Here is a 23,074-nt window from a genome sequence, read left to right on the forward strand (position 1 = left end):
GTTTTCAAGGTAAGTGCCATCGCGTGTTGCAAGTGGCAGTTCCAGATGTCTGCAAAATTGCAAATTGTTAACAAATGGAAAGGTGTTTCGGAACTCCTTATTGCCGCAATACAGCGGCAGATCCACATTTTAGTATGCTATCAAGCTTTGCTTAAAACTTTCCTCAGGGTGTCCACAAAAATAGGGCCAACTTGAGCGTCGATAAATGGCGAAAACTTAAAAACTGTAGCGGGGCCCCACCTTGGTGGTTTATGAAACTGCGTTGAAGAGGGACCCATGTTTATTTTCCTGTGCCTATGTATACCTATGTAGTTGATTGCCCGTACTAGTGCCAAAGTTGTACAGCTTTTGTACAACTTTACAAGTTTAGGCAAGGATAGTACATCCCTGACTCCGATTTGTAATGCCAATATGGTAAATGTGTCTATGGAAATACAGACAATAAATGTTGTAGCAAATATACCGGAAATAATAAGAGAAACATTGAATTGAGCTACTCCCTTAATGCCATAAACGAGGCGAATTCAAATCACACCGCAGCAGAGTTTTTCCCAGGGCCCCATTCGAACGCGACATGAGAGAACTAATTAACATGTGGAAAATTGCTAGAGACAGATGTAGGAATTACCAAGCAGAAATGATCAAAGAGACGTAGGGAACCTAAAAATGAAACAATCTACAGGGTGTCGCATTTAACATACTGCAGCTGCCCCTAGTTGTCCCCGAAACGGCGGTGCAAACGAGTGTTGGGTATGAGAGGGTGGAAAGTGGAGCGAGTTTTGACCTTCTGCGCAACTCTTCGCGGTCTCGGGAATTTGCTTTATAAATTACTAGGAGTCGGCTGGATGCGAATTTGCAGAATGAAAGCTGAAATGCGTTCACCTTAAAATGGGTTGAATACGGTTTCAACCACTACCCACCGGGTCTACGGCGGGAGCAAATAAAGCAACAAAAGCTAATGGGTAAATTTTTTATAAAATATCGTACAAAGTAATCAATCAAGTGACTAATAACAGACTGGAAATACACTAAAGTTTTATCCTAAAATTTAACTGTGTTCTTCGATGACGAGAACTCTCTCATTATATGCCACGCTAAAGACTATGTCGCCCTAATTATCATCACCTACGACCTGACCAAAAAATTGCTATTCTGAGTCCCGTTACACTTATAACAATGTCATCCAATACCACGAATTTTATTAAGAAATTACTACTTAACTCTACCTACTTGCAGCTAAACACTAAGTACCCATCAGTATAAAATACAAATAATGACACTATTCACACACTATATCGTAATTTCTGTATAAGTACATATTTATTTACACACAACTTCCTTATAAAATACACGTATTTACTTATTTTTTCTAGTCCAACATAAATTTCTATTACGTCATAAATTACGAATTTTTCTCTGCCAGGACCGGGCGAAGGTTACTTTAAGAGGCGGTGCGTACGGTCCAGTATTATGCTGTCGACGCATCTGCGCATTGTCAATGTTCAAATTTATCACAGAATTAGGTCCGATCCGTTTTCTTCAAATTACTACAATCAATCATTAGACAAGAATGGAAAAACAAAGTGAAAAGTTGGAAAATATTTTGAGCAAAAAAAAAGTGTCCCTATGTAGTATTTGATATATACAGAGTGGTTCGATTTGGTTATCTACGATTTGGGTGCGTTCAGAAGGAGAGGGACGTTACAAAATTGAGGGATGGGGCCGCTATCCCTTGTTTCAATGCACAAAATCGGGGTTCGGTAATTTTTAAAAGGTCATTTTAGCTGCAGCAAGGTCACTCAAAAACCATACGCTCATCTCTTGTGACTTTTATTTAAATTTTCATCGAAGTCGTGGACTCCCCGTCTTCAGTCAAATGACGCATTTTTAACGTTTTCTCAATTTTCTACGTTGTCTTTTGTGTTTACCGGATTGCTGGTGTTTTCAAAATCAAATTTGGATCATGCTAGTCGAAATCGGCGTCAGCAACAGGCGCGCGCGCGCCCGCCTTCCAGGAATGCTAAACCCTCGATGAGACCCTGTCGATCGTTTCTGGTCAGAATGGCGAAAGAACCAAAAAAACCATCTATTATCTCTTTGAGCGACCTTTCCACTTCAAACACCCTCCTGTACTCAAAAAGTGAAATAGAAACTGCAGTTTTGAAAAAACAATAAATATATATAACAAATAAGTCTCATCCCGTTCAGTATTTAGGTACGTTCCCCATCTGCACGTCTTTGCCCTTATTAGGTGGCGATCCCACGTGGCCAGGTGCCAGTTGCAAGGAGTTGAGTCTATTGGCCCCCCTCACCAGCCGCCATATGGCCACGATGAGGAGGAGGACGCCACAGACGAATAGAATACCCGAGAGGGCTGCGTGAGCTATCGGAGGCACTGTCGTGGCCAATTTCATCAGACCGGTCATTTCTTCCGGGAGACTGTCCAGGCCCTGAGCAGGCAAAAACATTGGCTAGAACTCTCAATGGGGATGTCTGAGAATGAATGTATTACCTCTTCGAACCACATTATAGGGAAGATGATATCCGGGAAGGTGGCTACTTGCTTGATGTCCACCACTTGGGACACGGCCAAGTTAATCTGGATGCGGGCTTTGGCTCTCATGGCAGTGCCCATCAGCTAAAATATTAAATGAGGACTTTCGCTTGGACAAACGACCGTTTGTTGCGACTTACAGGTTGTACGTCAATAAAGAATCTGTGCTTCTGCTCGTCCGGGGGGCTGATTCCTTCCACCGCCGTCCTATAGCTATCGTTAGCTAAGTAGAAGTGAGGGAAAGAGAGCAGAATTGGGGAGTCTACAGGGGTGAGCTAGTTAGAATGGGCCATTATTCCCGTTGGTCTGAAATACTTTACCGTATTGGCAGAGCGAAACGTTGAAGAAGCCCGAAGGAGCACAGGGGGGTCCTTGAGGGCAGAAGCACATGTTACTTTGGTTTTCTTCGACGCTTGCAAACACGTTTTTGGGTGGAGAGAAGCGGTACCCGGGAATGTCGTTTGCGCCAACTACTTCTTCTTGGAAACTGGGTTGCAAAAAAAATCATGTTTATGTAAAAAGTTCAGCAAAGGATCAGGGAGTCGGCGCAGTGAGGGTAGACTGGGACCTGTTACGAAATCTGGAAAGCAACAACCCATTCGAAATTCATTTTCTCTCTTTCTCTCTATCGCACTCACACACTTTTCGTTCACTCTCACTCTCTCTCTCTCTTTCTCTCTCTCTCTCTCTCTCTTTCTCTCTCTCTCTCTCTCTCTTTCTCTCTCTCTCTCTCTCTTTCTCTCTCTCTCTCTGTCTCTCTCTCTCTCTGTTTCTTTGGAAGGAACAGAAATATCTGCAGATTAGATAACGATATCCACGTTTTCCCACAAAAATCCTTTTTATTCCACTGGTGAGGTTCCATACTGAACCAACAAGGCGTGCCCCGCTATACTTACACAAGAGGTAGTTTCCTGCACAAGTCCTTATCGAAAATATGAATAGTCGAATTTTTCGTAATGTGCGGAGGGAATATCGACCCATCCGAAGCCATGATGTCATTGCACCGATCCTCAGTATAATGCGGCAACTTGGGCATCCCATTGAACCTGTCAATCAATCCGTACCGGGTGATATCACCGGCTCCGGTGAACATAGTGACCCTGTCCTTGGAGGTGCCGTTTTTCTGCAATCGCCAAGTGAAACCCCGAGCACTGAACAATCAGGGACTACTCACATTGTACATAAGTCCAAACTCCTCATATGGCAATTTCTGTTCTTTGGGAACAACGTCTTTGGCTAGTTTCAGGAGGGGGTCTTCGTAGCCCCACAGGAGCTGGCCAACGGAAACTTCGACGAAGGGCTTGATTTTCAGGATGTCCATTATACTGGCCATGGCAAGGCGCAGGAAGCGAGCTGCGTGTTTCGATTGGGAAGTGGCACTCTGTGGAGCGAGAAACCGTTGAAATGGGGAAAAATAGTTTTTGCTTTAATTTTCGAAGAAATTTCGATGTTCGCTGTACTTAACAGAGAGCGTTTGCGGAGCAATTCGCGTGCGTCCGTATCTTCCGACCCCACACGAGCAGGCGCTATTAGGACCGCGGTCGTCGCGGAATCGCCCGAAGTGAGGCGTCGTTGGGGAGACTCCCAATTCTCCTCTAAGCCTTTTCCGCGGGACTTAACCGGCGGTGCGTCTTTGGAAACTGCCACTTCGGCGAATGAGCAAGCTTGCCCCCGCCCCCCCTCTTTTGGGGCGAATTTTCGGGCGAGTCAGCCCAATCGAATGAACTTACCAACATGGGAATATTGGGTACTACAACTACGTCGTCTTCGGAACCAGCAGAAAGGGACTCGTCGAAGTGGTATATCTTCTCCTGGTTGAAGCTGACCGTTTCGTTGTCGTGGAATGTGATGTTCTTCTTCTCCCATTTCTCTCTGAAAATTTGCCAGATTTGTCAATTATTATTGCACAGCATAACCTCCTTATTGGAATATGTGTGGCCAACTTAAGCCCACAAGACCACTTTCTTCTGGTTACTTAACAATGGAAAACGACACTCGCCTCATGTTGCAGGAATTTAGTATGTGCGAGGCAAATATTGACGCTTATTTAATAACTCATTACCAACGTTAATCATAAGCCTGACGTTGGTAATACGTTTTTTACCTTCACGTCCTAAATGGCGGAGTATTCTTTTTATTATGCGATTATTTGGAAATTAAGCATTACGCAAGAATAATTGCGGCCACTGCGAGTATCATAACAGTGCATTTGCCATTAAAGAATAAGTCGTTTTGTGCACAGGAAGCCATTCCGTTCAATAATCATTAATGCGTCTAGAAAATCCGTTAATCAGAGCAGAAAATTGGGCTCGTTTACCTCCCTTGGTGGTAGAGATCCCCGATCGGGTACCTAAGAATGACCATAATACAACTTTCTCTCTTCAAGATCTAGGTAGCGAACAAATGCTTTGCCGCATAGTTTATTAATATTTCAATCCTTATTAATCCTCATTAACTAAGAACTGGCAGTACACCGATCTGAAACGGTGCGGCAATCGTCTTGCTCTGTTACGTAAAGCGATCTTAAAGCGCTGGAATAACGATGGGAAAAGACGTTTATGGGCATTTCTATGACTAGGTACGTCATGGAATCTTCATTTACTGAAAAGAACAATGTTATATCATAAAACGGCTCGCATCGGACTCGAGCGTTGTCCGGTTGCCCCGTACACCAGCGGTCATCGGACAAAAGTGTGAAATCTCATTGGGTTTTGGACAGCGTAAGTTGTGAAATTTTACAGTTTCGGGGTCGTGTACACGAATTGCGCCATCCGCATCATCGGAAAAGAAATATCCAAAGAGAGCCAAGGAAGTGTGGTCGAACGCCGGAAGCTCCGAACTCGTTGGAACGGTTTGTAGCTTCTTCGAAGCGCACTCGTTCGAGGAGACTCGCCACCATTGGAGTTTTATTGCGACTGCGGTATGACAGGAACCTTTGTAATGCGAGATAATGAAACTTGGAACTCAACTAGTATGAGTACATTCCGAAGCTCGGAACTCGTTGGGATCGCTTATTACTTTGCCGGAAAGAGCGATTTCCGTGAAATTCCTTGCGTTTTTTACAACGATTGTCGTCGGATAGGAATCTTTTTGATCCCTGAAGATGAAATTTGATAACCAAAAAAGTGCAGCTGAGCACACGCCGAAGCTCAGAACTCGTTGGGATCGTTCATTACCCTGCCGGAAGGCGCAGTTTCCACGAGACTCCTTGCATTTTCCATCGTGATTGTCGGCGGATGGGGATCTTTGCGACCACCGAAAATGAAGTTTGATATTCGACGAGGTCCAGTCCAGGGGACTCGGAACTCCATGTTCCAAAAATTGCTTCGAACCGGGGCTGTTAGGTCGCCCCGGCTTTTGCCCGGAAGTCAGCAATTGCTTGCTCGGGCATAGGAACGCCAAGCCTAAGGCCTAAGATGCGATGCTTACGCCTCTCGTGGAGCATTCTAGAAATTTTATCTCTCCAACAGAACTTATCTGAAGCGAGGCCGGAACCGATTTGAGAGGTCCTGAGTTCGTCTGCAAGGACGTTATAGGGCTTTTTTTTGAGTAAGAAATAAAAATCGAAGCTGAGGTCACTGACGATGAGTAATGCGAATAGCAACTAATCCGTCCTCTGGCCCCACCTAAAAACAGCTTATATCCATGCAAGGCAATATTTTCGGAACCTTCTAACAGGCATTTCAAGGCCGTTTTCCCCGACATGAACGAGTTTTTTAAGCTCCTGAAACCGCAGATCTTGTAGCTAAAATGGGATTTGACGAAGCCCCGGTCAAGGTCCCCTAAACGCCAAAATTTCCGCGTTTGCCGTAGCACCTTCAACGGCCGTACTTACACGTAAACATACGGGCCCAGCTCATCTAAAATGGGCTTGGTACCATTGTTGAGGAACTCATCTGCGTTAGTTACATTGTAAATATACACTTTGATCATCGGCACCACCGGGGGTTTGGCCCACCATTGCGTCGTCTGCGACCCATCTCGAAGGGTGACTTCCTGGAAAAAAAGATGATAATGTGTTATTACGTGTTGCCATCTCATTGTCGTTCCCACTGGTGTTGGCTAATGAAAATGAGGCGTGGTTTCCTCGTTTCGTTTTTTGCAGATATGAAGAATGAAGGTGCGTCGGCTTGCACCATGGCCGAGGAATGTTTTTATTCTTGGAAGATATGGTGGTGTTTCGTGCGATTTTCTTTGATGTGCCGAAGGAACGAATTCTATTGGCGAGCCCGTGGCGTCGTCGATTTCGGTTCGTCTCCGCTGGTTGATAACAGCCCGAACGGCCGAAGTCCGGTGGTGTTAAGTCTGGGCCGCGCGGAGGCCACGTTGCGGTGCGAGAAACGCCGAGATAGGGCAATATCTAGTAAATTTTGTTTTAGTTCGGCCATTACACGGCAACAAACGAGAAAAAGAAAAAATCAAGGTCGTTAATTATTACAAAACCCACTGAAAAGGCGGCCGAGTTAGACAATCACTCATTACCAACAATAGTGCTTGCTTCACAAAACAATTGTGTGAACCCTATATTTTCATTTTTATTTATTTGCATTGGCGTTCGTAAATAAACCAACTTCAGGCGGATCTAAAGTGGATCCCCAGTCAGGTGACTAAACACTCGCAAAATATCGCGTTTCTCTTTAATAGAGAGGCGTCGAGAGGCGCTCTAAATCGTGATCCTTACTCTCTGGAATTCGAGGTCGAGTGGCTCGAGAGCTCAAGCAGAAAAAAAATTAATTATAAAATTTCTGGACTTGCTTCCAGTTTCATCCGGAACGCCAACGAACCGAGTTTGGGGCGGATCACCGACGTTTCAGCTTGATTCAAAAATTATGAATGAGCGAGCAAGGTCCGTGAGTCAATCAGGAACTGAACCTCCTGCCTGTGTTTGGCGAGCAAAAGTTATGTATGTGTGAGTGTGTAATAGCTGGTGGGTACTACTAAACCGGTATATGGGCAATCAATAACAACCTAAAGCTACATACATACATACATAAACAGTGCGAAGTTAACGTTTGCGTAGCTATTTCTACTCTACTGTTGCTTACTTTCACACAACCTACTTAAACTCGCTGGTATTCGCTCTATGATTAATCAGTCCGTACGTGTTGTGTTATTTAATAATAATTATTATTACACGTATGGCGGTTAATAATAACATTACATTGAACTGAATCAGAACGAGTTTCCAAGAGATGCAGTTTTCGTACTCTCTCTAAACGTTGGAAATACTCTTTAGCTTTTATAAGTGACCCTACACGTAAAAATCCCGAGGTGGTAGGTTTGGGCTGCGCGGAGGCCGTACGTTACGGCGCGAGTGCGCGGCCGGGGCCGAACACGGGCGAGTTTGTCCGTTTCCGAAACCTGAACTGTCCGAAATTGCGACAGTGAATTAATAAAAATGGGACCGTTGTAAAAAGCAATTGTCTAGGTTAAATGTAGAAAACACCAGTGATAGAACGGCTACCGATATCGCAATGAATTGCGGAACGCTACAAACTTTGCGATTATGTACTTGTAAAAAACCAGATTACAGTTACATAAACAATCCGACCGGTTACGAATTGTTCATTTTTACTTCGAGCATTTAAAGAATGCCCTGAAGTGCTTCGAAGCTACGTCAAAGTGCACTTATTTTCGGATTAAACCATTTACGAGGCAAAAACGTGTCGACTTTTACTTATGACAATCGGAATTTAACTATCTGAGCGAAATCATGATGAGACGGCGAACTTTCCATTTTTCAACGCTTCAATACCTCGTTATGAAGAGCCGTAAGTTGATTCTTCAGCTCGCGTTAAAATTGCCTCATTTTGAAGTAGTTTCGTGTCGATCACGACCAAAAACTGAAGAGAGAGGTGAGCGACGTGGGGGGAGTGAGAGGGAATCAGTTTCGAACCCATAAACCGTCTTACCAAATTAACATCTCGCTACGAATCCAACACCTCGTCCCTCCACCATCCGTCATGGTGATGCACCTATAACACTGCAATCTAATCGCTACCTACTTACATGGTTTACTACCAAGTTGACCCAGTCCATGAAGAATATCGCCACAATAATTCCGAACAAGATGAATCCCACTGACACGGCCACCACGAACCCTGAAACCCAAAAAGAACCATCAGGAACAGGCGAACGGTGAAATACAGGGTGGCACGCACACCATTTCACGAAGTACCGGGTGAACTTGGGTGGGACGGCGAGGATTTGCAGCAATGGGAAGCCCAAGGGAAAGCGCCGCATTAAAATCATGATTGAGCCGACGCTTCATCAAAAAACTTAGAAATCGATTATGAGGCGATCGTCGAATTAATGCTGTGCGGTGACACCGTTACTTGTACGTTGTCAAATCTAGGGATTGTCATGAGGTTGTCATCGCACCGGGTGTACGAGCTTTACTGGAGTTCAGGGAACGGAGAAAGGCACATGATTGCGCGGCTTTGAGCGTCTTTTCGGCCATTTTGCGGCTCTAGGAGCTACAAAGCCGACATCAGAGATCAGAAAATGTTAAGTTTCTGCTTAATCAAACTGTGTGTGACGTATCTCCAAGATTGGGTACAGTTTGTTCTCAGCCCGCACGAACCAGAGGCGGACTGCAGACTAACGACTGCCATGCAAAAACTCCTCGCGTCAAGAGCTATTGAGAGTTTTTCTAAATCCACCGCTGTGCGTTGACGCAACGGTAATGTCAAGGGGATGCCATTCTTTGGATATTGGGGAACATGTTTTCAATTTTACAAGTTATTCCGCTGGGTACCCGGCGGGGGCACTTCGGAGGGCGATCGTTTGAATTTTTGCAAAATTCCCTGACGTGCCACAGTACCCTCCTAAGCATCGCGCACTTTCTGAAAGATTTTATTCTACAAACGTTCGAGGGGGAACCTTCAAATCGACAGGTCGCCCGTGCCAGGGACGCACCGAATAGGTGACAAAGCGATTGACAATGTGTCGCGTCAACGACGTTCATTATCGAGACGTCGACAGTTGCGTCATCTAGATGCATGTGTATTCTCCTCTCGCCTGTTCTCAATCCTATTAACTGTTAATCGTTATGAAACAAAGTTATGTGCTTAGGCACCATTGAAAACAGAGAGCAATAGCAATCGAAGATTAATGGCCGTTGTTAACTAATTATGTTCAATGAGTGCCTAAAATAGTTAATTGAGTCATCGCAGAGGCACGATTTGTGTTGCATAATTATGCGGAGTGATAAGCAAGTAAGGTTGCCGTTCTAGTCGACTGTTGGAATCTTAATAAAAACGAGTACAGATAAGTGCGATTAATTACTTGTAACAAGCACAATTAATTCGGGCAATTTGGCGTACAATGGAGGATGGATGCGCATGTTTAAGTTAAATGTGAAAGTTTTGTGCTTGCGTAACTGTCGTTCACGTACACTTGTCCCATTGAAGATGACTGCTGGGAAACTTTGCGGTAGGTATGCGACCATCGCAGATTTTGAACTCGGACGGAAAGCCTCAAATGTCACATGGGAAATTTCCCAATTTCCAAAAAACGCTCACCTACATCCCAGATCTGTCTTCCTTTAGCCTACATTCCTGCTTGCGTACATACCCAACCTTGAAATTATTATTATTTGTGATTAAAAATGCCGAACACGCATATCAAACCAGCCTCGGCTGTGACTGGGGTCATTTGGCGGCGCTTGTTTTGGGTCCTACATCGAAATTCATGTGCCAAGGGAACCCATTAAACTTCGATTAATCGACGGACGTCAATGACTACCACTTTGGAGTTTTAACCTTGCGCCTGGTGGTCGACAAACCGAGGTCCAATTCTCAATATTTTAGGGATAATTATTACAATTTAATTGCACCGTGTAACTTTTCCTTATAATCGCTTTTAGCCGAAGCACAACCGCCTTGCGCAGGCGCAAAGTAGCTCTTTGTTTTTTTTTCTAAAATAGATCTTTCATATCAGAGTTACTGGACAACTCGGAGGCGTAGGGGACGATTTTGCCAAGGGCGGAAAAAATTCATATGCCTGTATAGGAAGACGAGGCCCCTGGCCAAGCAGGCGCACCTACTCACCTGCAGTACAAAAAATGCGTAAGTTTCGCATTATTTCACTCAATATGTTGAATGTTTAACTCGTCCGCCTGTACCTTCTTCGCATCACTTTACACAGACCAGTCAGTCGGCCCTTTAGGGCTCCCTTCGTTAAACCGCAAGAACACCTTTGACACCAGAAACTTGTGACTAGTTAAATTTGCATGCTGATGATTTTCCACGTCCATAACTTGTCCCCTGTGCCTATTTCGGCCCATTTGAATTAGGTAACCGACCTAAAGCATGGCAGCTCAATACCTTCATTCCGTTGCGCCCTGAGCTATTATACCGCAGCGCCCTCTCTCAGATAAAGCCCTGCTGCGATTTCTTTTAATACCAGCACTTGTGTTACTGTACTGCCAAAAAAGAGGTCATCATCCTCTTCAAGAGCAACTTTCCTTTTCAATAGTAATAAGCACTCGAACGTAGCGGTACTCTTGTTGGCCACGACTTTTCGATAAATTTTATTATAGAGTGCGTTGGTTAGGCGGTGTGGGCTCTATGGTTCTCGCATGGAGGAATGCTCTGGCTGCCCCGCGAACTCTCTTCTGCCAGAAAGCGTTGTTGTTCCGCCTCTTTCTGTCAAAAGATTTCCCGACCCCGCCTTTATCTATCGGGAACTGTTCTGGCTCCGCCCTTTGCTGTCAAAAAATATTCGGTCCCCGCCTTTTTCTGTCGCAGAAGTTCCGATCTCTTCCCATAGAAAACGTTCCACCTCCCCCTTCTGAAAGATTTTCTAAGTTCCAAGCTTCAGAAACTTGTCCCACATCGAGCTCTTACTTGTTCTACATAGCATTTTCATTGTCAGCAAAAAGAAAACTTTCAACTTAATTTAGCATGCTAATGAGCGATGTCTAATTACCTGCGGTTCCGAGCCACTACAACGTTAATCATTACAACACCCAAAAGCAATTCTCTGATCATGATATTAATTATTTTTCTCCTTGACTGAATCACAAGGGTACAATGTGTTAATTTACTTGTATCGCCGACTATTCCCCTCTAGATTTCGTGTTAATCAAGCATCCAATAACAAAATATTTTAAGAAATGAGTAACATGTGGCTCGTGGGAAATTATTCATTAAAAACCGTTCAATAATGAATAATGAGTGACGAGTGATAATTAGCACGTCTCTTTGTGTAGTCAAGTAGGTTGAATGGAAGTATCTGTCGAAAGGTCTGGCGAGTGATATAAGAGGACTGCTTGGAATGTGCAATGGATGCAGGCCATATTGCGTAAATCGATGGGCAATTTGCACATTCTGGGGAAGTCGATGAAATTCGCTAAAAAATCTGCCCATAGAACTACCGTTCCAGAGTTTGCAGGCCACCGAGAATAAAGAACCTGCATATTCATACTTCAAGTTCGTGAAGGAAGCCATAAAAGGAAATAGTGATGGCGGCGTGTTTAGACGCATCAGATACGCCACTGGTTTGGTGAATAATAAAAAAAGAAAAGTATTAAATGACTATTATAAAACAATGAGAAGGTTTATTTTAATTTGAATTAGAAAAGCTTCCGTGTATAAGTGGATTGTTTCATCGTACATTACCGGATATTTCCATGATGGCAGTGACGCAATATGATAATTGATCACGATGTATATGTGTACGAAATGTAAATACACGATTACAGAAAATCGCCAATTCTTGTTGCAGCTTGTGTATATAATGTGCAAAAAAACTTTGAGTCTGTAAATTACCCCAATTTGTAGTTATCAATGCTATTATTTACACTTATAACAGTCGCTAAACATGACACGTGAATAATGGCCTTTACAGCCAATTCTGCGGTTCGACCATTTGCATTGTGATAGCGGGGAACAATGAAAGCGTGTTCTTTTAATTGCTCTGTTTCTTGAACTTGAGTCAGCTAAAAGAAAACGCTTTTGCCTTGACTCATTAGGGCCGTAGAGAGTCTCCATTTGCCTATCTCCGGTACGTGAGCTAAGGGGAACCGGAAGAAAAAAAAATTTGTCATCTCTCATGGCCCGTCAAGATGCGAATAAAACGCGAATGGGATATGACTATTCCCTGACATTTGTCAGTGAAATGCTTGACGTTTTGAGAACAAAATAGCAGATCATTGTTGCCACTTTTAAAACTTTAGTGATTTAGCACGGTCGGGATTTCGTTAGCAATCAATTGCGTCGGCGTCCCAGTTCTAAACTCGAAACTGACCACCCCAAATCGTGAAATCCCATTTGGCAGCAACTTGGGGCTCTTTTACCCTCGAACCGCCAGTCGTTTTACCCATAAGTTCTGTAAGTCTGGCAACGGTGTTCGCGATGTGACATGTGCGTTTTCGCATTTTCAGACAAATAGCATCAATTTCGAACATGAAAAAGCGGTGCCTCGTTGCCATTTACTGTGAGCTGCAAAGGCGATCCAATTGCGGCTTAAAGTGATTAGATCTGTGCTTGAAATGCTCCTTGATGAGGCACCAAACTGTACGATTTTCTCAGTCATTTTCCATTGAAATTAAAAGAACAATGTGAGTTCAAGTTGATAATACTCCTTCTTGCACAAACCATACTTACACCACTTTCGCAAAAAAGCACTAGACAGTTTAGCGCACAACTTTTCTCTTCCTTTCATTATGACCGGCTGATTCGAAAACACCCGGGAAAGTTACACTTCTCGCACTACTTTAACACTTTGCGTATCAGCAGATTTTCTCCTCTTTTGGGGTCGGCAGCCGCTACCACATAGTGGACCCGAAAGGGGGTCTTTGCTGGAAAAAAAAAGTATGAAGGTCCCGTTCATTTGGGTAGTACAACGTTGAAGCGTGGGTTATCTATAATACCTCTGTGGTTAGTTATAAAAGGTTCCTTATCGGGAATTAGCAGCACTAATTATGCGGATAATTCGCGTAAAATGACTCGGAAGGTCAATTTTTGAAGCATCTGTGACGTGGCACCTTTCTTGCCGTTCTCGACACTCGACCAATTAATAGTGCAAAATCCAACTTTGACCGCTTTTAATTGAAATAAACGTACTTAAGCTAATGGCTGATATAATTTGTTGTACGATAATCGTAACGTTGAAGAGCTCAGGGGCATGCTCCAGAGACAGTTACTGAAGGAAAAGCTTCGCCTGTTCCTACTCGAGTAATGCCCATTTACGTCAACCGTAAATCTCGTTGACTGATTGCCAAAATTCCATAATTTTATTCACGAACATATCAATAAACATTAATCTTAAACGTTTTCGATTCCGAAATAAATTAGTCTTCCTGGTGTGTGTGTTTTTTGTTGTTGCAGGTCTAACCAGTTCGTGACGTCTTTGGGTACCTTCATCTTGCGGCCTTCGCCGCCACCTAACCTAGACATAGGCCTACAATGGACTCAACTTATGCACCTGTGGCAACGTTGCAGTGAGTTTGACATAAACAGTCAAATTGGAGCGGCGATGTTGCCAGTTGCCGACGTTAGGATCGACGCGAGCGACTCGTCTGAGATTCGCATGAGCGGCGCTCAACACCCTCAAAGCCGTTCTGGCACCAGATCGGTATAACTTTGACCTGGATTTCCAAACCAAATCCGCGCAAAACATTTAACTTACTTATTAGCTAATGATTATTAATAACGCTTGTGAGCATAATCCATAATACTCGGATAGGTCAAAAAGTACGAACTCGGCGTTCACTTGAATTACACAACAACAAACGAGATATTCAAATAATTCAGCCAACACACTAATTAGCCGCATACAGGGTACGCAGGTACGATCGGCGCACTTTTAATATAATCAGCCTACTTTCGGAGACTTCCTAAAAGATTTCACTTTAAACTACTAATATCTGTCTGCATGTATCGGATTAAGTCGGTCACGTGCAGGTTACGAAACAAATTACCCAGGAAGGTTTATTTATTGACGGTTTAGGGTGAATTTTATGCTGCACTGCAGCCTTTAAGGTTTCGGCGCAGTCCGGCAGCAATGCTGTGCCGCTGACAGCTCACGTCTGCCAATTCAATTGAAGTTACCGAAACAAAAGAACGATGACAGTCAGCTCAGCCAGACAAGTCAAGATTCAGTTGTCAGTTCGAATTTTCAAAACAAGAAAACGATGCTACTTGCCATGTTTATCTAAATTCGCAGCAGTCAAATTCTTTCGCCGCAAGAAACTATTGGTTACGTGTTCTGACCCACATACGGGGGTGAAACTAAGTAAGTAAAATCAAGATGAGCTTCGGTCATGTGTATTTGCGGTCAATGTAAGTTTCCTGACCTCTCCTGTTGCATTGAAATGCAGAATGCGAGAGATAGTTACGGCTCCTCGTTATGTTAAAATTCTGACGCGCTTTTAATGTGAATATTATGCGCTTAATCGCAGCTATTGGAAAAATACCAAAAGCGGTTGATGTTGAACTTTCGATAGTTGAGGGTTCTGCAAATAATATTTCAATTCGTCTCGTGGACCAAAGGACAAAGTCACCTCGACGGTCGAGTCGTTTATTTAAATAATCGTGTTACCTCAGGCAAGGTTAACACATGTAAAATTTCAAACATCATCGTTTCAGAATTCAATAGTTCATACTCAGACATCAGCATATTTTCCCCAAAGCGGCAACGTTGCGCCTGCAGGGTGAGATATCTGCCCGATACTAAGGCGAAGACAAAAACACAGCGCGGCGTTGCCATTTTACTACATTATAATTGCTCGTAATTAGCTGCTGATTAAGACGTTTGATTGCTTTGTTGGGTTTTGAGTGCTATTTTGGTCAAAGGTCCAAAAGGAATAAATTGTCGGTAAATTAAATTAATGTGTTTTTTATTATAATGAGTAAATGGTGCGGTTTCAGCCGGACTTTGCCTAGCAAGTCGCAAAACCTGTTCAAAATTATTTTCAAGAATGGAATTTGTCCCCTTGGAAAACCACAATTCGTTCGGATATTATAGCTATAACCCACATTTCAAATTCTTGTCGGAAGCAAACTATCACACCTCAAGATACTTACTTTCTCGTCGCAAAACCCAATCCCAATCGTGGAGATATTTGAACACAAGAACCGATTCGATCGAGTATCGCGGGTCGATTTCGACGACGTTTCGATCCGGTACCGTCACCACGATTCTCTTATTTTCCCGTGAAACAATCGAATGCAGAAAAATTGGAGCCTCGAGGTGCAAAAAAGCACGGCCACCTCCGAACACGTCGCTACCGCACAGTGTTACACCTGATCGAGTACGCTTGGTGGGTACGAAGAGTGGTGCCTGGTCGGTACCCCCACCGAGACGAGGTAAATGGGTGTCAGTCGATGGTTCTTGGTCGCCTTCATTATACCAGGGCTTCTTTACAAGTATCGGACCACTTTAATGAGACGATAATGCGGCGTCTACTCGCGGCCTTAACCTAAAGAGGGCTAAAGGAGGCTTACGACTTCCAGGGATTGTCTGAGTTTTTTTTTGTCACTCGGCCGATATCATGGATTTTTACGATTGACCTCTTAAGGGCCCTGGGAAATGGGTTTGGAATGTCCGTTGAGGGGTCTCCCTAAGTATGGAATTAAAAGTGATACACATGCAGAATTTCCCTAAATCTAGAGAAAAACTGTTGCGCCCGGCAACACGGCTGTGGCGGTTGTCTCCCCCAAAAGGAGTTTGAATTCTCAAATAGCAGGGACGTCAATGTATTTGGCATGCTGCCTATGGGCAGCCCGCGGACCTACCTAGGGAGGCGCCCTGGTATAAGCCTACAAAAACATTCCAGGGAGCTCGCATATTTCTAAGGTGCCGGACGAATGCGATGCGACATCGTCCTGGACGATCTCGCGGACGTCACAGATCCAGGGGGATGTTGAAAAGAACGGCTCGTCATAGGCCGGAGAGTTATGCGTTTGAGGCTCAGTGTGTAAATCGCCGGTTATTTATTGCCGCATTTGTGTGTGCACGAGAAGGGCGACGATAACGGAAAATTGATAGTGGAAGCGCCCCAAAGTTTTGAACGCGCTTACGGGGGCGGCGCGACGAAACTTATTTTTCTTTACGCGTTGAAGCGACAGCTGTTGATATTTTGGACGAGGAACGCTAAGGAGAAGCAAACTAATTTACCATTAGCCAAAACCAGTTTCTTGTTCTCTATCGGTTTTGTGTAATAGAAGGAACATCCCATGCAATTAGCAGAGCTTCGAAAAGACCTCCGAGGCATTTAACATCCGAAAAGGTTGCGTCATGATGTTGCACAATTATCTACCCGTCGAATTTAGGGTATGCAAAAGTTGCTTAAGAGAAATCTTTAATAGTTATTGCCACGTTATACAATTAGATGCGCAAAAAGCATGAGATACATATAGTGAATATGTACATATCCTTGGAGGAGTGTGGAGCCCGTGGGTATTCGGAGTCGAATTCCGTTAGTTTCCTTGCTGGTGAGATAAAACGGCCTTAAATTTACACTTAATGATGCCTAAAGATGCGTAATCGCCTTTCGGCAGTCCAAAACTGTATTCAGTTTTATGATATTTTTTAGTTCAACCTCATGGGCCGCTTTCATGATTTTTAAAAATGTTCCCGGCACGATTGCCGCATACAAATTTTCCCCACACACATCTCGATATTCCCATTCGCAGCAGATCGCCGCTTCGTAACGAGATGTTTACGCGTTTTTTACATTCTCGTCAAAGATTTCTCAGAAAGAGAACCAGTAATGACGATATTAAACCGAAATTCTTGACCATTAATAGCGGAATCACGTCTCGCGAATTGCGACCGACGATAAGAATCTAAGAAGTAAATCATGAGAGATTTAAGTACTCGTGTATAGAATTGCGTCATTGCTAATTCTCGTGTGGCCTTGTTTCCAAAATCTTCTTGGTTTAATTTCTGGTTTCCCCGGAGCAGGTGGTCCAAGCTCCCAAGGCAACAAAGTCTTGATGTGGACAGTGCTTGCAGCTCGGCGAAAACAATTTTATGAGGTGTTCAAGGTAACATACGATGGGATCCCTGATGCTCAAAGTTCCATATCGTATTTGTACATATATTTGCGCAGCCTTTACTTGTTCACCTTCAAGCTGCACATGCAGCCACTCAAAAAAAATATTCGTACAGGAGAAAAACACTCTGTGAACAGTAATTTTCCACCGGTTTTGTTCGAATTTTGCGTAATGAAAAGTCGAATCTGAACTCGGTTTACGTGTTCGAGCCACTTTTGGAAATTTAATTTTTGGATTTTCAGGATCTTGAAAAAAGTCCGTTTTGGAAACTTCTTCTGCGGTGGAGATTTTCCAAAATAGTTTCACTAATTTTGTGGAGGGGGTTTTTCCACTCGTATCCCGAAAATTTGATCAAGATCCAACCACAAATGAGGGAGCTCTTTAAGATAGTCAAAAATGTCCAAATTTCACCAATTTGCGTGGAAACCGTCGCTTTTTTGCGATTTTGAAAGGTCGCACCTCCCTCGCTGGTGGCTCAACTTTGGTCAAATTTTCGGGATGTGTGTGGAAAAATCCCCTCCACAAAATTAGTGAAACTATTTTGGAAAATTTCCACCGCACAGGAAGTTTCCAACACGGACTTTTTTTCAAGATCCTGAAAATCCAAAAAATGAATTTCCAAAAGTTGCTCGAACACGTAAACCGAGTTCAGATTTGACTTTTCATTATGCAAAATTCGAACAAAATCAGTGGAAAATTGTTGTTTGCAGAATTTTTTTTTCCCCTGTACGAATACTTTTTTGAGCCCCTGTACGTACATAGCTACAAGAAACAACGGTACGTACCATCGATAAATGATTGTTTACATTGTTTTTTTTCTTTAAAAAAATCGATGTTTATTTTGACGGTATGAGCTAGTGCCATTTTAGGATTCAAAGCATGATTATCAATCGCCAAGTGCTACCGCCAATTGATCGTGCAGGAATAATACGAGCAAAATGTCACGCCACGTTGCAATCACGTCCTCTCCTGTATCTCTATAGGAGCATTTTAACAGAACTCAGACAACAAAAAAGTATTTATTTTGGTTATTTTTGTTCCATTTGCTTGATGTGAGCATCCTTCGAACAAAACTGACCCTGGAGCCAAAATGCATAATTTCTGACTAGATGTTACTACGCAAAATATTGTTAGTTGCAATTTGCCGTATAACCTCCTCAAGTTTCCCACGACCTTTTTGGAAAACCCCGTGCTTAATAGCTAATAACGTTAACAAAGGACGCAGACGCCATTCACCATATTGTCCACAAACCAACGTGCCCACCGCTAGTAACACATTTAAACTCACTGTATATTTAACCCCTTGCAGTTGCACTTAATATTAAAATCATCTCGGTCACTTACCCCAAAACCTCTTCCTTCCAATAGCGGGGAAAATCATCTCGGTTTTTAAATTTCGCTGTACACTCTGAAGCCAATAGCGAACCGCATAGGCAGCCCACAATACACACAACCGCACTGATCGCGCCTATAATCTTACGTTTAGAAGGGGTTTTACCGAATGGCAAAACAGTTTTCGCATGTACACTAGTAATACCGAGTACTATCAGCGCTGCACTCCAATGATGTAGTACTTTCCAAAATCCGCTCGCTTCCCTGTCTGACCTGAAAAACAGTATATCGAATTACTATGGTTTGTTTATCTAGGCGTTATTCTGTAGCTTACTAATGAATGATTATTTCATTAATTACTTGATTTTAAGTTCGCTTAAGCGTTAAATTAGCGAATAACTCATAAACGTAATTTTTAAAAAGCATGAAGAAACATTTTTTAGGGTGTTTACGTGTGATAAAATGGGGTTATCAGTTGGGGTTCAGGTTTAAAGATTGGTTTGGTGAAAATGTATGTACGTGCTTCGTGTGGGTACATAATATACCTTCTCTTCATTCTTCGTGCATTGGCAGTACTTTACAGCGTTTTGCTCTAGTAACCGCAGCTCTCGACCGCTTGGTCAATTTTGCGATTTATGTGTTTAATAAATATAATATACAAAGAAACGGGAATTTTTGTGCGTTGCACAAGGCCCGATTTAAAGCTTTATTGCATAGTTCTTGCGTGACTCTTATTAATGTAGATAAAACAATGCGAGAGAAAATCTCTATACACCTGGTTCCAGAGACAATGGTGCAGAGAGAGAAAGTGACACAGCTAATTATAAAATAATCAAGGTACCACCCACTTACTTCCAAAACGTATTTAATATTCATATAAGTACTCTAGTTCTATTTTAGTTTGTTTATTACGTCAGAAGCAATAGTGCACATAAATACGCGATGTGCCAATGCACAGAGTGTTTCAGAATGGCAGGCACTATTTGAGATTGGTATTCCCTAGTATAAAAATGAAACCTTCACAATTAGCATGCGGATTGGCACCCGACTTGCAAGACTCGATAAAAAAAATCAAGATTGGATTTATAAATTAATTAATTTACCAGAAGGCTGAAGAGAACTCGACCGCAAATTAAGACAAGTTAAATTTAGGTAATAAAATCGAAGAACCTCAGAGAAATATTTAAATTCGCCAGCGGCGTACAACTAGTTTTTTCTAAAGGATTTTATGGATCAAAACCTCAGATAATACACGACTCTGTATACTGGCCGAAAGCAATTTGTTGTCGTATTACGTAAGCGACACCTGTTACCTAACGTGCATGTAAAATTTGAAAGCTCTATCTGCAGCAGATCAAGCACAATAACATGAAACGTTTAATCGATTTTCAACACCCTCTAACTCTCTGGCGATCGAAATCGGACACACACTTGCACGACATTTTTTCTTTATTTTCTACTAGAGAATGCACATGTACCTCAAATAGTGTCGGACCATTCTGAAACATCCCGCATGACCATCCATCCTGATAGGTACCATTTTGGGGATACAAGTAATCGAAGTATGTAGCCATTTCCTTCTTGCATCGCTGGACAACGAAATGTATCATTGAGACATTATTGTTGAGTAATTTGCGACAAGTACGTGTAACAACAAGTAGGGGGTACATAACAGTATCCGTCCAAAGGAGCGTCCACTGAAGTGAAGAAAAGTATCGCTTATACCTGAGAGCTATTATTACTTTTTTAGGTTCAATTACTTTGTTATGGTATACACAGTACTTTCACTATGTAAAGAAAAACTCGTAATTGCTAATCAGTAATCTCTTTTTGCGTGCGTTTTAAATCTGAGGAAAAGAAAGACTTAGTAGGTTCACGGTTATGACAGCAACTTTAATCATATTCTTAAGAGCGAAACCGGAAAATGTAAATATCGACGTACTGCTAGATGGTGGTAGTAGTTGCGTCAAAAGAGGGGGGCGAAGCCCTGAAGTTAGGCCGTTAGAAAGTCTTTTCCGCCCTAGTCCATACTCCCGGAAAGTTGTAGAAATATTTAAAGAGCGGGTTGTCCGCCATTTCCGTCACCCACATGTCAAGAAACGCACATACCACGCTTACAAACTAAACTTCTTAAATTTGGCACAACCTTTTTGAAACACCCAGTATCTTCCTAAATTATCAGCTGACGTGTTGTACCCTCCAAAGGGCATCGCAAATCGTTTTAATCCCTGCCACTTATCACTATAATTTTTTACTATACACCACAATTAGTACTTAAATATGTTTTAATTGTAATTGGGTCCTCGCGCGGACCGTAAATTTTCTATGCTTCATAGTCTAATTTAAAAGTTGTTTTTCCTGACCTAAATTTGTCTAGGTTATTTCCAGTCACCTTTGAAATTTAAGCAGTTAATGGTTATTTGCGCGGAAAAAGCTGGATGGAAATTGCGCCCCTGGCCCAAGTTTCACGCCCGATGGGCCTTTATTTAGCGAAGGGCGTGATCCTTATTTTAACCTGCGACAGGTGCAACGTTTTGCGCACGAATGATATTTTTTATAAAACGAGTTAAATAAAGGAAACTTTCCCATTGAATTTCCCTGAGATTCAGCGCATTTCTAAAAAAAAAGTAAACAAAAATGCAAACGATTAATTAAATCGAAAAACGGGGAATTATCAGTAATTAGAAACAAAGTAAAAAATTGTAAGCGAAAACGGCCCCGTCATTATCAGAACCCTATTTATATATTTATCTCATTAAACAACCTAGTCAAACATACCATTTTTACCATTGACGACAAATTATGGGCTGATGATAAAGTATAATCAGACACATAAGCATCAAATTACTGCCACTGAAGTAGTACTTATACACCACGTTTTGCTTCGAAAACTTTCATGGGTACAATACCAGGCGCATTGCTTGTTTATGTAACTGTGCGTGCATTTTTCGTCAATACGCACAAATAATATTTCGCAAGTACAATAATTACTTATTCTTAACACCACAAAGTTTATTGGTCTTCTCTCTGTATAATAAGGCACGTATCACTAGGTAAAATATGTCAGGAGTAAATGCGGTTTCGTTAACTAACTACGAAATTAACTAAGTTAAACTTGCTTTTAGTGCGCTTAATTATTTAATTTTAGAGCAGCGTTCTTACCAAAAATTCAAGTTGGGACTCAACCAAAAACTTGAACCCGGCAACGGTACACTGGATGGACTAAAACGCGAAGTGAACCGACCGTGGCCCCAGCTAAAATTGACAGTAATATGCAAAATAACCAACTGGGTAAAAATCTGGTCCGGGCACTATGGTACTACTGTACGACGCGATGGTACTCTGCGGTATAATAATTATTACAATAGGTTTCGCAGTCTGGCGGTACCGCTTTGATTATAGACCTGCTAAAACGCTAAACATACTATTTTCGACGTTGGTTTGGTCTATGTGAGGACATTCTCTTTCGGCAATGGAGGGTATAGATATAGAATAGGTAATTAATAGGCTTAAAGTCAGAAAATGGTTTTTGGCCAAATGTAAATATGTGATTAGGGGTTGTATTCATTCCACGGAACCTCATTGAAAATCTATTTGGGAGTTAAATAAGATTTTTTTTCGTACAAAATGATAGTTGCGAAACAGAAGAAAATGTTCTTTGGCATCCAAGGTTCCAAGAGCGTGTTCGGAATGGACTTTCTTATTGATTCTCTAAAAAATGATAAACCGTCTTTTTTTGTCGAGTCGCTGCTCTTAGAGACGGGAAAGATCCGAAAAAAGTGCATCAGTATGCCGTCGCTTGTGACGTTATTTCGTTTTTCCCTGACCGGTGGAACCGCAGGAAACTTGGCCCAGTAGCGCGTAGACAGCACCACTTCAATTTAGAAAATATTTGGTACCGACATGGGCACTAGAAATGCCTACACGAAGACTCAGTATCTTAAAAATCGGACCATGCAATTTGCACACATTTTTTTGCAAAATTGTCATGGACGCCACTGTCTTCGCGAAGAGAAAATTTGCCATTAAATTTCTTGTAAGTTTAAGATTTTTCGCAAAAAAATGTTCACAATGCGCATTAGTTTTTGAATCGGCCTTCGAAGGTACAAATTCGTACAGCACATTTCGATTCCGCTGGATATTTAACATCTCGTACTACGAATGCAGAAATGTGTAGAGGTAT

The 23,074-nt window shown here is 42.4% G+C and overlaps 1 protein-coding gene across 4 annotated transcripts; it reads right to left on the bottom strand.

Annotated features, from left to right (window-relative positions):
- Nucleotides 1–956: 956 nt before the first annotated feature.
- On the bottom strand, nucleotides 957–22,222 carry emp (epithelial membrane protein). Of its 4 annotated transcripts, none has more exons than XM_066288678.1 (11): nucleotides 22,054–22,222; nucleotides 18,904–19,164; nucleotides 8,564–8,655; nucleotides 6,390–6,550; nucleotides 4,285–4,426; nucleotides 3,729–3,935; nucleotides 3,451–3,677; nucleotides 2,875–3,041; nucleotides 2,695–2,816; nucleotides 2,513–2,638; nucleotides 957–2,450 (listed from the first exon to the last, which is right to left on the bottom strand). In XM_066288678.1, exons 2-11 carry the CDS (start codon nucleotides 18,938–18,940, stop codon nucleotides 2,205–2,207), a joined length of 1,527 nt encoding a protein of 508 aa, XP_066144775.1. In that variant the 5' UTR covers nucleotides 18,941–19,164; nucleotides 22,054–22,222; the 3' UTR covers nucleotides 957–2,204. The 4 variants fall into 4 exon arrangements, with proteins under 4 accessions (XP_066144775.1, XP_066144774.1, XP_066144776.1 ...); XM_066288677.1 differs by lacking the exons at nucleotides 18,904–19,164; nucleotides 22,054–22,222 and adding exons at nucleotides 13,165–13,358; nucleotides 15,586–15,726; XM_066288679.1 differs by lacking the exons at nucleotides 18,904–19,164; nucleotides 22,054–22,222 and adding an exon at nucleotides 15,586–15,711.
- Between the last annotated feature and the right edge of the window lie 852 nt (nucleotides 22,223–23,074).

The sequence above is a fragment of the Euwallacea fornicatus genome, chromosome 12, assembly GCF_040115645.1.
Source record: "Euwallacea fornicatus isolate EFF26 chromosome 12, ASM4011564v1, whole genome shotgun sequence".
Lineage (NCBI taxonomy): Eukaryota > Metazoa > Arthropoda > Insecta > Coleoptera > Curculionidae > Euwallacea > Euwallacea fornicatus.